This window comes from Callithrix jacchus, chromosome 13 (genome assembly GCF_049354715.1).
Source record: "Callithrix jacchus isolate 240 chromosome 13, calJac240_pri, whole genome shotgun sequence".
Lineage (NCBI taxonomy): Eukaryota > Metazoa > Chordata > Mammalia > Primates > Cebidae > Callithrix > Callithrix jacchus.
In genome coordinates, this window is record NC_133514.1 from 48,779,100 (window position 1) to 48,792,703 (window position 13,604).

Below are 13,604 nucleotides of genomic sequence, written 5' to 3' on the forward strand. Positions count from 1 at the left end.
TGCAGGTCTAGCCTCCCAGTGTTTTGAAACATACAATTTTAATCTCCCTTGTTAATACTGTGCCTTTCCCTTAAGGTAAGTTGCTTGCTTCACACTACTTTAGGCACAGGACTGGTGATTGCCCATTTCTGCCACTAGTCGGCCGAGTGCCCATTCCTCAGTGTCCTTGTGTGCACGAAGGACTTGGACACTTCAGTACTCTCCTGATGGATTGAGAATTATTTTATACTTTCCAGAGTTGAGTGATTTTCAATGCTTGATTATATTTAACAGCCTGACATCAAGACATTAAAAAAACATGGTTAGTGTTGTACATAAAGCTCACTTCTTAGAAGCACCCAATTGCAGACTAAGATAGAAACTACTTATTTTGGGGAAATACAGGATCACATAGATTTCTAGACAAAATTTCTAAGAGGATTTTTTTTTTTCATCTCGTGTAATTGATGCTGTTCTGTTTCACTTTATATCTTTACCTTATGGTCCTTTTATTCAATTATATCCTTCTTCATTGCATATCATTTTCTTTAAGAATTTTATCTTTCCTTGCAGAAGAGTCTTATGTATATATTTTATGGAATTGTTTCTTTGTTTATTAATGACACTTTTGGGCACATTTAATATTTATAGAAGTCTTCAAAACTGCCCTTAGTTTTTTAACAGAACATAAAGTCACTATTTTGATCAAAAGTTATTCTAGGCATTCAGTTCTGCTTTGTAATGAATAGATTTCCACATATTAAATTTTCTTTTTTGAGTCATGGAGGATTCTTATGATTCAGTCTGTGAAAGATGACATGAAAAATACTTGTTTCTTTTGTCCTTGTCAGGTTGCCCATAAGGCAAGGCATTCAGCCACCTGGCTGGCCTTAAAGGGAGAAATTCAAGCTTTTAATTAATTGACTATGATATTCTCATTTAGGCTTTTAAGAAGAATACTTTTGTTCCTTTTACTTTTTCTTATTCCCTTTGGTAAAAGTTCTGTAACTAAAAAAGTAGACCCAGAATAATGCTGTGTGGCACCTAAAGCAATTGTGGGCTATACTGTGTCATCTCCTGTGAAATGCAACTTTCTTAGTTTTATCTTCCCCCTTCTTTTTTATTTTTTTAAGAATGCTTATATGTAAACATCGTGGTACAACTATCAACTTTAAAATTATACCCTTCCTCATTGCACCTTGCTTTGGGGCTGTTAGCATGGGAATCTGGTTGCCAGAGCACCACTACTGCCCTCCACAACCACTGGGCCAATTCTGTCATAGCATCACATAGCAAATTTATAATGGGCAGGATGGGTTGCTTTCCAGAACAGTCCTTCTTAAAGTTTTTATTGGATCCTTCAAAAATTGAAAGTTGATTTATTCTAAATGAAGATCTTAATCACAAGTAATGCTTAAGAAAACTGAACTCATGAATGAAAGAAAAAGGAATTAGAATATTTTCACAGTAGGATGATTGTATTGTAAAAATGGAAGTTGGTTATACTAAATATAGATTTTCAATTCACCTGACAAGCGTCTGTATTTTAGTGTTGTTTGTTTTAGGTGGAAAAAGTTCTGTGTTATTTGTTTGTTGCCTACTTACTATTAAAAGAAAGGGAGAAAAAATAGTTTGTAGCGGGAAAGATGAGCATTTGACATCATGCCACATTACTGACCAGTGTTTGTCTTAGTTACTCTGACAGCTCACGCCTTTCTAGGCACCCTAGAGCAAAATGTCATTCTATATTTAGTTAACACAGTGATGAAGTTCTCGGGCTTTTGAAATACTTTATTTCAGGGAGTTCTAAATTGTGTGTGCTAATATATTTTATTTTAAACCAAGCTTCGTTGCTGTTCCTATCTGGCAAAGCCTTGCAGAGATCTGATGTCTTCTGTCTAGAAGTGCTTTGGTTGATCAAATGTGGCTCACCAGTGATGGTGTGGTCCCTGCATTTAGATGCCGTGTTTGAGACCTCAAGTTCCTAAAATTACAAACTCACTCTAAGGCAAACCCCTGATTGATTTCTACTGTACTTTATCCAGACAGTGAATGTGCTTTTCCTTTGTGTGTTTCTTCGTCTGTGGAAACAGTTGTAAAGCTGGCAGATTTTGAAGCACAGATTCCTGGCTGACCATGGGCACTTCAGAGTAGAATGTGACAAACAGTGGATGTTTGTTTGAATCAGACCCTCATTAGTACTTCACATTCAGTAATTCCAGAGGAAATGGAAGTTATTTTTAAGAAAAGTCATCAACTCAACAGTTTAGAAATAAGTGGAACTAGGTGCTTACTTCATCTGACAAAAGATGCATGCCAGCGATGACACAGCTTGTGCTTGGTGTCTCAGTCCATTGTTGTATGACCTCTGGGGCTTAAGTATTATACCCATTTCACCTCCCAAAACATTGTTGTCTGATCTTTGTGATAAATGGTGGTGGTGGTGGTGGTGGTTGTTTTAATAACTCACTTTTATATTTGGCCATATGTTCTTTTTTCCTTCATGATTGCTGCTAAATATATAGATTTAGTATACTGGGCTTAGTTGGAATTAGGAAATAATGGAATAATTTCATAATTGGATTGGTACTAGAAGACATAATTAGCATGTTATGGCAGGATGTTACCATGCATAGTTATTTTAGTGGCTTGATTAAATTCATTGAGTAATGGCTATGCTGTTAAACCTTACTTTAATGAGATTTAGTTGTTATCTAGAAAGAGATTTGAAAATTAATTGAAACTACAGATAGAAGAAAGAATGAAGATAGAAATGAGATTGGACTCATAGTTTATTTTTCAATTTATCTCTTTAAGGTTTCCTTAAGTTGTTCTGGTTTCCTCTGACTTCTGATGATAAGTAATTTTAATAGTCCTTTATTGAGGATAATCAGCCATATCTGTTAAGGTTGCTCCCTGACTGTGTAGTATGGTGAAGTCACAGACTAGGACATCTTTTCCCTAATTAATATTAAAAATAAATTAAGAGTTTACAGAATGGATCCAGGCAATGCTCTTTCTTAATGACATAAGGAAAGCAGCTTTTACAGTGGAGGTCTCTATGGACCTTGCCTTCACCAAGAGGCAAACTCTGTAATACCAAGGATAGGACAGACTGGCCTTATGTGCCCCCTATTGTGATGTGCTGAGATGGACAGTGTCCACTCTGTCGTTTTCCTGTGGGAAAATACTTAACCTGCATCTCATCTTGAGGAAACAATTCCACAAACTCAAGTTGAGAGATGTCCTACCAAGCAGCGGGTCTGGATGCTTCATAGATCTCAATGTCAAGAAAGACAACCTGCCCTCCTCCACCATAGAGTGCTAAGAAGCACTTCTAGAGAAAAGGAGACTAGAGAGGCAGGAAAAATAGCCATAAGGGAAACACTGGGACAACTAGGAAACTGTAATCTAGATGTCTGTTATAAATTTGATGTTTATGTAGGTGAATGTCCTCCTTCTGATTTAGGGCTGAAGAGTTAACAGTGTCCAGGAGAGCAACAGCCATTGTGGCAACATGTTAATAATAGGAAACTGGAAATAAAGAGGTTATGACCCAGGAATGTCAATAATCTGGAAACTGGAAATAAAGAAGCCAGGGATATGGAATGTTGGTAATCCAGAAACTGGAAATAAAGAAGCCAAGGATGAGGAATGTTGATAATCAGGAAACTGGAAATAAAGAAGCCAGGGATGAGGAATGTTGATAATCGGGAAACTGGAAATAAAGAAGCCAGGGATATGGAATGTTGGTAATCCAGAAACTGGAAATAAAGAAGCCAGGGATGAGGAATGTTGATAATCAGGAAACTGGAAATAAAGAAGCCAGGGATGAGGAATGTTGATAATCGGGAAACTGGAAATAAAGAAGCCGGGGATGGGAAATGTTGATAATCAGGAAACTGGAAATGAAGCCAGGGATGGGAATGCTGATAATCAGGAAACTGGAAATAAAGAAGCCAGGGAAGAGGAATGTTGATAATCCGGAAACTGGAAATAAAGAAGCCAGGGAAGAGGAATGTTGATAATCCGGAAACTGGAAATAAAGAAGCCAGGGATGAGGAATGTTGATAATCCGGAAACTGGAAATAAAGAAGCCAGGGATGAGAAATGTTGATAATCGGGAAACTGGAAATAAAGAAGCCAGGGATATGGAATGTTGGTAATCCAGAAACTGGAAATAAAGAAGCCAGGGATGAGGAATGTTGATAATCAGGAAACTGGAAATAAAGAAGCCAGGGATGAGGAATGTTGATAATCGGGAAACTGGAAATAAAGAAGCCGGGGATGGGAAATGTTGATAATCGGGAAACTGGAAATGAAGCCAGGGATGGGGAATGTTGATAATCAGGAAACTGGAAATAAAGAAGCCAGGGATGGGAAATGTTGATAATCAGGAAACTGGAAATGAAGCCAGGGATGGGAATGTTGATAATCAGGAAACTGGAAATGAAGCCAGGGGTGGGAATGCTGATAATCAGGAAACTGGAAATAAAGAAGCCAGGGATGAGGAATGTTGATAATCCGGAAACTGGAAATAAAGAAGCCAGGGATGAGGAATGTTGATAATCCGGAAACTGGAAATGAAGCCAGGGATGGGAATGTTGATAATCCGGAAATTGGAAATAAGCCAGGGATGGGAATGTTGATAATCCGGAAACTGGAAATAAAGAAGCCAGGGATAGGAAATGTTGATAATCAGGAAACTGGAAACAAAGAAGCCAGGGATGGGAATGTTGATAACCAAGAAACTGGAAATAAAGAAGCCAGGGATGGGAATGCTGATAATCAGCAAACTGGAAATAAAGAAGCCAGGGATGAGGAATGTTGATAATCTGGAAATTGGAAATAAGCCAGGGATGGGAATGTTGATAATCAGGAAACTGGAAATAAAGAAGCCAGGGATGAGGAATGTTGATAATCCAGAAACTGGAAATAAGTTGTGGCTCAGGTTGGAGACTTTCTCTGCCTCTCCTTCCTCCATAAATTTATCACAATATATAGTAATTTCTTCTTCACCTGCCTTAAGTCTGTTAATAGAATGGAAGCATCATTTAAGAGTAATTGAAGTTTTCATCAAACCCATAGTACCATATATTTTTTTGCATAGTAACACATTCTCATAATAATAAGTGATGTTAAAATATCCTTTGCGTTTATAATGCAATTTTACACAAAATTACATGTAATTTTAAAGGTAAAAATCTTAGGTCTTAAAATGTGAGTTGGAGCAATCTAAGGTTGAGGAAACTAAGACCAGGCAAATGATTCTCATCCTTTCTCATAGTTTACTTAAAGCTGTCAATTTTACTCTAATAAATGCTTCTATTTTTCTAAACATACTAACTGGGATGCCCACATGCAGAAGCAAATACAAGTTGTAGACAGTAAGATACCGCATGATGTGATATTTGTGTGTATGCTGCATATTGTATTGTACATCAAGTAAGATGCTCTCTTAGGGTGAAGTTAAAGGGCTTGATAATGCACAATCAACTTTTAAGCAAAATGTAATCAATAAAATTATAGTGCAGTTTTGGTATTTTCAGATAAGTTTGGAAAATAGCTTGAAGTTTATATATATGAAAATAACCTTTTTTTTTTCTCATAGAGGAGTGAATCTCGTTCCTTTTCTAGAACTCATTGGGATACCTGACAGTGTGGTAAACATCCTGAAAAACTCCCAGAGTGGAAATGCACTGACAGCGTATGCCATGTTTAAGGTGGGTACTGTTAGAAACCCATTGCTCCTCAGACCTCACCAGTGACTTGCTCACTTCCCTATGAGACTCCACATTAGCTCTCAATCTTGTTTTGTAACTTAAAACATTGTATTTCATCTCTGATGTGTCTGGTGACTAATTTAAAGAACAAAATTTTAAAGTGGAAGTAAAATGTGGTTTTAGGAAGAAATGTCTTAAAAATTGGTAGATCATTCATAACTTGCTGTGATCAGATAATTGGTAGGCTTTTGTGTTTTTTCGTGGTAGCGGTCATCTGTCGGACATTGCTCCCATTGATAAATGGAGATAGGATTATTTTAAGGCATAATTATATTTGTTTTTCCTTATTCAGTGATCTGCGTGCCACCTGACTTGTTAGCAAAATTAAACATTTATTTTACTGTTTAGAATAGCTCATCTTTTCTTAGCAAGTAAAATAGGTTTAATCCAAATTGTCTTATGTCTTACATGATAAACTGTTTTTTGTTAGATCTTAACCCAACATATGTTTTATTTTAGAAGTTGTAATCTTTATAACTATTCTCTGGATTCAGACATCATCTTGATAGCTTCTGTGCCTGTGTGTTTTTATTTTGAAAGGGAAGATTCACTGTAAATTGTGGAATTTAGCCATATTAATATCATTCTTTGAATTGACAAATATTTATGAGAGTCTATGAAACTTTTACCTAAGAAAGTTGAAAACACTTAGAAACTAGATGTTATTTTATTTTACTTCTGTTGTATAAGAATATCTAAGAATTACAGTTTTATAGCATTACTCAAAAGTAGCATTGTTTTATTCTGTCATCCTTATTAGCATCCTTGAAATTTTGGTAGATTTCCTCTTTTATTATAATTTTGATGAGAAGGCTAACACTTAATGTTGAGTTTTTCTACATTAAAGTGTATTAAATTAATAAATTATCAAGTTTCTAGTTATGGTAGGTATAATGTTGAATAAGTCAAACTACCATGATAATGTATACCTTCCCTAATTTAATTGCTTTTATGCCACTCCCATAGCATAACAGTTGATAGCGCACTCTGTGCTAGGTGTTGTTTGTTTTCTTTATTTGATTAGGAGCTCCCAGGAATTCAGAAACATGTCTTCTTTCTTGCTTTTTCACTTGCGCCCGGTATTGTGTTCTGTAGGTGAATACAATGCTCAGTGCATGTTTGTAGAGTTGGGGTTGGAAATGAAGCTGTAGGCTTCATGGTAGGGAGATGAGTGCCAGCGGTGTTTTCCCCTCACTATTCCTCTGTAATGTAGGAGATACAGAGGGGATTCTCCTGTGTATTATCTGTAACCCACAGTTTCTCAAATAGAACAACAAACACAGATTTATTGCATCATCAAGACAAAGCCCCAAAATGAACTATGGCATGAATGGTCTGGTGGCAGTTGGCTGCAGGGTGTATGCGCTGACTACCTCACAATCTCTTTGAAATACGCCCAGGTACCATTCTCGGTACTGGGAATAAACTAATCAAAGACAGTGGAAAATACCTTCCTTGTGGAGCTGATAGTGTAGAGAATGGTGGTGGGGTGGGGAGACGATAAAGTTAAAAGTGCATGTGCACACATAGTATGTGTACATAGATGATGGTAAGTGCTAAGAAAGGAAACCAGGGATGGAGGCGTGTTTGTGGTATTTGTTTGTTTTTCCCTGGGAGATGAAAAACATCCCTTGCTGAGAAGGTGAGAGAGTTGCTCCTCCAAGGGGGAGGAGCATTCCAAACAGAAAACCCCAAAGGCAAGGTTCTGAGGCTGCAGGATCCCAGGAGAATTTCAGGGATGTGGGGAAGCCAGTGTGGCTGGAGTCGGTGAATAGGGCAGAGAATGGCCTGTCATCAGATCAGGGCAGTCTTGTAGGTCCTTACAAGGACTTCAGCCTTCACTCTGAGGACATAGAAAGCCATTGGACAATTTTAAGCATCCTGCCTCTGTTCCATCAAAATTACTTTGGCTGCTATATTAACAGACCATGGCAGGATCAGGGGAAAAGCCAAGGGACCTTGTTTGAGGTGCTTAGACTATTTTGAGGTGAGAGGCAATAATGGCCAGAACCCAAGTGGTAGCAGGAAGTAGTTGGATTCTGGATATGTTTTAAAGTCATGGCTGCTGCAGTTTTCTGATGATTTGGATATAAATTATGGAAAAAGAAGAAGATTGAAGCTTTCTTGTAATGTTTTGGCCTGAGCAACTGGAGGAATTGAATTGCCATTTTCTGAGATGAGGAAGACTTTGAGAGGAGCAGGTTTGAAGTAGGACAGATGAAGATCCAAGTGTCAGTTTTGAACATGCAGTCATGTGCCACCCATTGACATTTCGGCTAACTATGAGCTGCATAGACAGTGATGGTCCCGTAGGTCCCATGTTTTACAAATACCATATGTTTACTATACCTTTTCTATATTTAGATAGGTTAGGTATACAAATGCCCTGGTCTTATAATTGCCTGCAGTATCCGGCGCAGTAGTGTGCTGTACAGGTTTGTAGCCTGGGAGCAATAGGCTATACCTTGTAGCCTGAGTGTGCAGAAGACTACACCATCTAGGTTTGTATAAGTACACTGTGATGTTTCACATAACAAAATCACCTAATGACGCATTTCTCAGAACGTATCCCTATTAAGTGACTCATGTCTGCATTAAGTTTTGAGATCCTGTTAGACATGCAAGTGGAGGTGGAATTCAGGGGAAAGGTTCAGTCTGGAGATTAAAGTTAAGAACCATCGATGTGTAGATGGCACTAAAGACAACCAAGGGAGTGAGATACGTGGAGAAAATAAGAGGTCCAGGGCTTGATTGTTGTCACACCATGTTCAGAGGTGGGTGAATGGGGAGGAATTGGCAAAAATGAGAAGCTGCCATGAACTAGAAGGAGCCCCAGCAAATTGAGGACCTGGAGCCAAGTGAAGGGAAGTGAAAGCTGTCTCAGATGGTTCCACTGGTCCAGGGGCTGATTCCAAATTGACAACTGGATTTAGTTTTGTAGAGGTCACTGTGACTTTGAAAGCAGTTTTGGTGAAGAGGTAGAGGTGAAAGCTTGTTTAATGTGAGTTTAGGAGAGAAATTAGAGATAAAGCAGACAGCTCTTTCAGAGTTTTGTTATACAGCACACCTATGGGTTTTGTTTTGTTTGAGAATGGGTCTTGCTCTGTTGCCCAGGCTGGAGTACAGTGGTGCAATCACGGCTCCCTGCAGTCTTGAACTTCCAGACTTGAGCAATACTCCTGCATCAGCCCCCAGGTAGCTGGGACTTGTAGTGGCACATGCCACAACTCCCAGCTAATTATTCTTTTCTTTTTTTTTCCTTTTATTAGAGATGGCAGGGTCTCATTATATTGCCCAGACTAGTCTTGAACTTCTCAGCTCAAGTAATCCTCCTGCCTCAGCCTCCCAAAGCGCTGGGATTATAGGTGTGAGCTATTGTACCTGCCAACACCTATAATTTTTCTTTTTTGAGGTGTAGTTTCACTCTTGTCACCCAGGCTGGAGCAAGTGGTGCGATTCAGCTCACTGCAGCCTCTGCCTCCTGGGTTCAAGGGATTCTTCTGCTTCTGTCTCTCAAGTAACTGGGATTACAGGTGCCCATCACCACAGCCGGCTAATTTTTGTATTTTTAGCAGAGACTGGATTTCACCATGTTGGCCAGGCTGGTCTTGAATTCCTGAACTCAGGTAACGCGCCCACCTCAGCCTCCTGAAGTACTGGCATTACAGGCATGAACCACTGCGCCCTGCCTCATTTTTGACTCAGAATGTGATGCAGCCTTTTTTGCTTTTATGGTTCTCTTTGACTAGTCATCTTCTATTTAGCATTGGTCCTTAAAGCTCTGATTAACGTTAAACCTGTGTATGTCTGCGGCAGGTGTGCCATTTTACCACTTTTGGCCTCATGTAAATGACTGACTAGGATTTGAGACTCAGGGTAGATTGTGATGAGAAGGTAGCATAGGTCTGGAAAAGTCAAGGGAAAGGGACTTTGAAGTGAAGCTAACCTAAATCCAGCAGAGAGCGGATTCACGCTCTACCTCTCCCCATTTGAAGACGTTCAGTTCTAGTTCAGCTCCAGATAGAAAGCATCTGGCAGGGTGGCAGGGGTTTTAAGGAATAGAAACATGTGCTTCTTTGTTATTGTTAGTGATACTGAGCCCTCCTTCTGATTTCCAGGGTGACCTGCCCCACAGGTTTACACAGCCTTCGATTAGGGACATCAGTGCTATGATTCTGTTATCTGGGTCTGGATTGTGTAGGGGACAAACATTCATGAAATGAGTTTACAGAAGTGTCTCTTGTTAGGGAAAACCATATAGGATGTTACTACATTAGCTCTGTGATTAGCTGATTGGTTATTACCAATAATTTTAATTTTAATTTTAACTTGTCTTTGCTTAAGATGGCGGTAATAAACAGGTTTTGATTTGCCTCTGTTTGCTTTTGCTTAAGATTGCAACACCTGCCCGGTATACCGTGACTCTGGGAGGAACATCCTTCACTGTGAAGTATCTGCGCAGTCATGGCTACATGTCCACACCACCACCCGTCAAGGAGTATCTGCAGGACAGGATGGAAGAGACAAAGGAGCTTATCACAGAGAAAATGGAAGAAACAAAAGATAGACTTACTGAAAAGTTACAAGAAACCAAAGAAAAAGTTTCCTTTAAGAAAAAAGTGGAATAAGTGCCTTATATAACAGTATAGAAAAATTCCTGCACTTTAACCCTTTGGAAACCAGGCAAAGATACATGTCTAATTTTTTTCCCTTTTTTTGGTTAGTTGCCGAAATATACTAGTTCTCTGAGGGTTAAAGAAGTAAAATACCTTTTTAAAGTTAAATATCAGTAGAAAAATCAGTGTTTTTATACGGAAAGAAAATGAACCCAATATAAGAATTTCCCATCAATAACAGTATTAAGCAGTAGGTAATGTCTTAGAAGTCAGACTTCTTTTTCAGGGTCTTCAGAAGCACGCTTGATTTCTGTTTTGTTGCAGCTGTAATTTATGCTGGTATGCCTGGTATGGCAGCTGACTCCTTGAATAACCAATGTGACCCATAAAACAGGCTCTTAATACTGAATCTTAATTTTTATGTTCTTCATTAAGGTTTTAACTGTATTCAGTATGTAATTTGGAGACAAACTAGCATCATCCAAACTGCCTGTGAATAAGAGGTTATTTAGTCTTTCTATAAAAACAGAATAGGACAGTTACCTACCAGTTAAAATACCTTATATGAAGAAAATAGAATAAAGATTTAGTCATTTATATGTAAATAAGATGTATTGGTTGTATGTAAATGAAAAATTGATCCTTTAAAAATTATTCTTACCTGAAGCTTGTAATTTTTTTAAAGCAAATATATATGGGGTGATGGTACTTTTCAACTGTGTGTATTGGTGGTGATCACCTAAAACATAAACCTTTATTGTGAATCATTTGTGTCCTTTTCAACTAATCTTTCAGCGGAAAGGTAACAAAATCTTTACACCTTAAATTTATTGTTAAAATCAAGTATTTTTCAGCAGCAACTCAAGCTCATGATTCTCAAACAGAAAAAGGTTTGGGAGACTAAAAATGGAGTCAGGTTGTCACGGAGTTGGCTGACTCCTTGGGGTAGGCACGGTCCTTGCCGCAGCAAACCACTGCAGTTTCCCAGTGTCTTAGTTTCAGAATTAATGCTGATTTCCTTATGGAGTAAATTTTTAAATTGTGGCTGCTGATTTTTGTCTTACATTGAAGGGAAATACCCTCACTTAAGCATTCTACTTGATTTTTTGGGGGGGTAGGGGGAAGGCTAGTCTCAAACTTCTGACATCAGATGATCCACCCACCTTGGCCTCCCAAAGGGCTGAGATTCCAGGCATGAGCCACTGTGCCCAGCCCTCTACTTGATTTTTTTTTTAATGACAGAGCTGTCAGATCATTTGCTTGTAATGAAATTCAGCCATTGTCAGCTATGAGCATCGCTGTGGTGGTGGGGCTATGTTTGAGTATGTGTGTGTCTGTTTCCTATGCTCTAACTGCGATTATTTCAGTTCTAATCCTTGAATTGCTCATTGGAGGAGGGAATGGCCTCTTTTTAGATTGTCCTTGTTTTGACTTACCTGCCAAGGCAAGAGAATGTCAGAGTTTGCCACACAGTCCCGCAGGGACCCCTGCTCTTTGCCAGGATTTTTGTATCAAGTACTTAGTTTGGCCAAATTTAGAGAATAGTTTAAAGGGGAAAAAAAACTTTGCAGTTGATGAGTCTAATTATTATTAGAATAGTTTTTAAATGAATATGCCGTGATTGGAATCTTTCTTCCTGGGGGCCGGGAGAGTGCTGAGAGCAGCAGCTGTGTCTGTTCTCTGCAGTCTTGGGCAGGCGGCACTGCTGTCTCCTGATACACAGGGTTGAATGCCCTACTTCACATTGATGCCACATTTTCAAATCTAGACGTGATTAACATATTTTAAGTATTAAATAATTCACATTTTTGCAGATTCAAATGCTGTTTTTTAAGATATTAAACACGTTTCTTGTTTCTTCTTAACCACTGGAGACTGCCCATGTTAAAATCTTGTGTTACATGGAATTCTTCTAAAACAATTTCCTTTTACTTTTCATGTTGCATATTTCCTAATAGGGATAAATTGGAGGTTCTTAGAAGTTACTAATAATCCTGAGACTAAAATTTGCTTTTTCTGCGTGGACATTTTCTGTTCAGTCCATTTGAGTTTTGTTGCCGTCCAGTTTCATAATCATTTGTGTTTAGCTGATTATAGACAATGAGGGACTGCTCGAGTGATTTGAAATTCTCTCGTAAAAAATTCTCTGAAGATGTGGGAAGTTCTGTAGCATGACTTGGCACCAGGAATGACACAAAAATGCTGTTTCTCGCATGTTGCTAACCTAGTCCTTAAACAAGCTTCAAATAGTTTAATTGGGGACCCCTGTAATCTGCTGAGTTTGGAGTATTAATAGCAGGCTAACAATATAGTACCAATATGTTGAGTTAAATAATTGAGAATATGTATAGTAAATATAGTCTGCTACATGTAACAGACCTCATTTCATTTACAGTACATCTTATACTTGGGATTAATTCACCTATAACCTCTGTGAACTGGGAGTAAAGCAGAAGCAGCCCCATGTCTCATGAATGTCTACATTTATATTTATTTTTTTGAGACAGAGTCTCACTCCATCACCCAGGCTAGAGTGCAGTGGCACGATCATAGCTCACTTGCAGTCCTGAATTCCTGACTCAGATGATCCTCCCACCTAAGCCTCCTGAGTAGCTAGAACTACAAGTGCACACCACCACACCTGGCTAAACTCATGTCTGCATTTATGCGAGGTGTGTGGACCAGGTGGGGAGGGAGCTGTGACTGAGATTCGCCTATATAAAATACGCAAAAAGGGTTTGCTAAGCAAATTGATATTTGAAATGACAGATGGATCAGGTTAGAGCATAATTTATTCAGGAATAAGAACAAAACCAATGACATCAAAAAAATGTATTTTACTGAGACAGCCTTTTGTGCATACAACAGGATGCCGCTTACAGATTTCAAGAAAGGAGAAAAATAATGCTTATATTGAGATTACCTACCTCCCAGTAGTGAAAACAATAAAATTATGCCTTCAAATAATCTTGTGTTTATTTGTCACAGACACTGCCTCCGCTTATTTACAAGTGCTTTATGCTCAGGATGAAATGGAGATAGATTCTGGCTCTCTTGTTTCAAGGGATCTTAGATAATTCTAGGAATTCTAAAGATCTTTATAGTTTGAGAAAAAAGTGCTTGAAGAAAAGAAGGAAATTGTATATTCGACACATTGAGCTTCTTTCTGTGTTCTTAGTGTTGTGTTCGGCTCACTCAGGATTTCTTAACAAATTCAGACGTAAAC

The 13,604-nt window shown here is 38.5% G+C and overlaps 1 protein-coding gene across 8 annotated transcripts in view; it reads left to right on the forward strand.

Moving 5' to 3' along the window:
- Window positions 1-13,342, forward strand: part of MIMS1 (mitochondrial inner membrane scaffold 1) — a 59,593-nt gene extending 46,251 nt beyond the window's left edge. For all 8 annotated transcript variants that reach the window (XM_078347674.1, XM_008979437.4, XM_035270482.3 and 5 more), the window contains 2 exons: window positions 5,591-5,702; window positions 10,157-13,342. In XM_078347674.1, the coding sequence (XP_078203800.1) occupies window positions 5,591-5,702; window positions 10,157-10,390 (346 nt within the window). In that variant the 3' untranslated portion in view covers window positions 10,391-13,342. The remainder of the gene's footprint in view (window positions 1-5,590; window positions 5,703-10,156) is intronic.
- The last annotated feature ends 262 nt before the right edge of the window (window positions 13,343-13,604 follow it).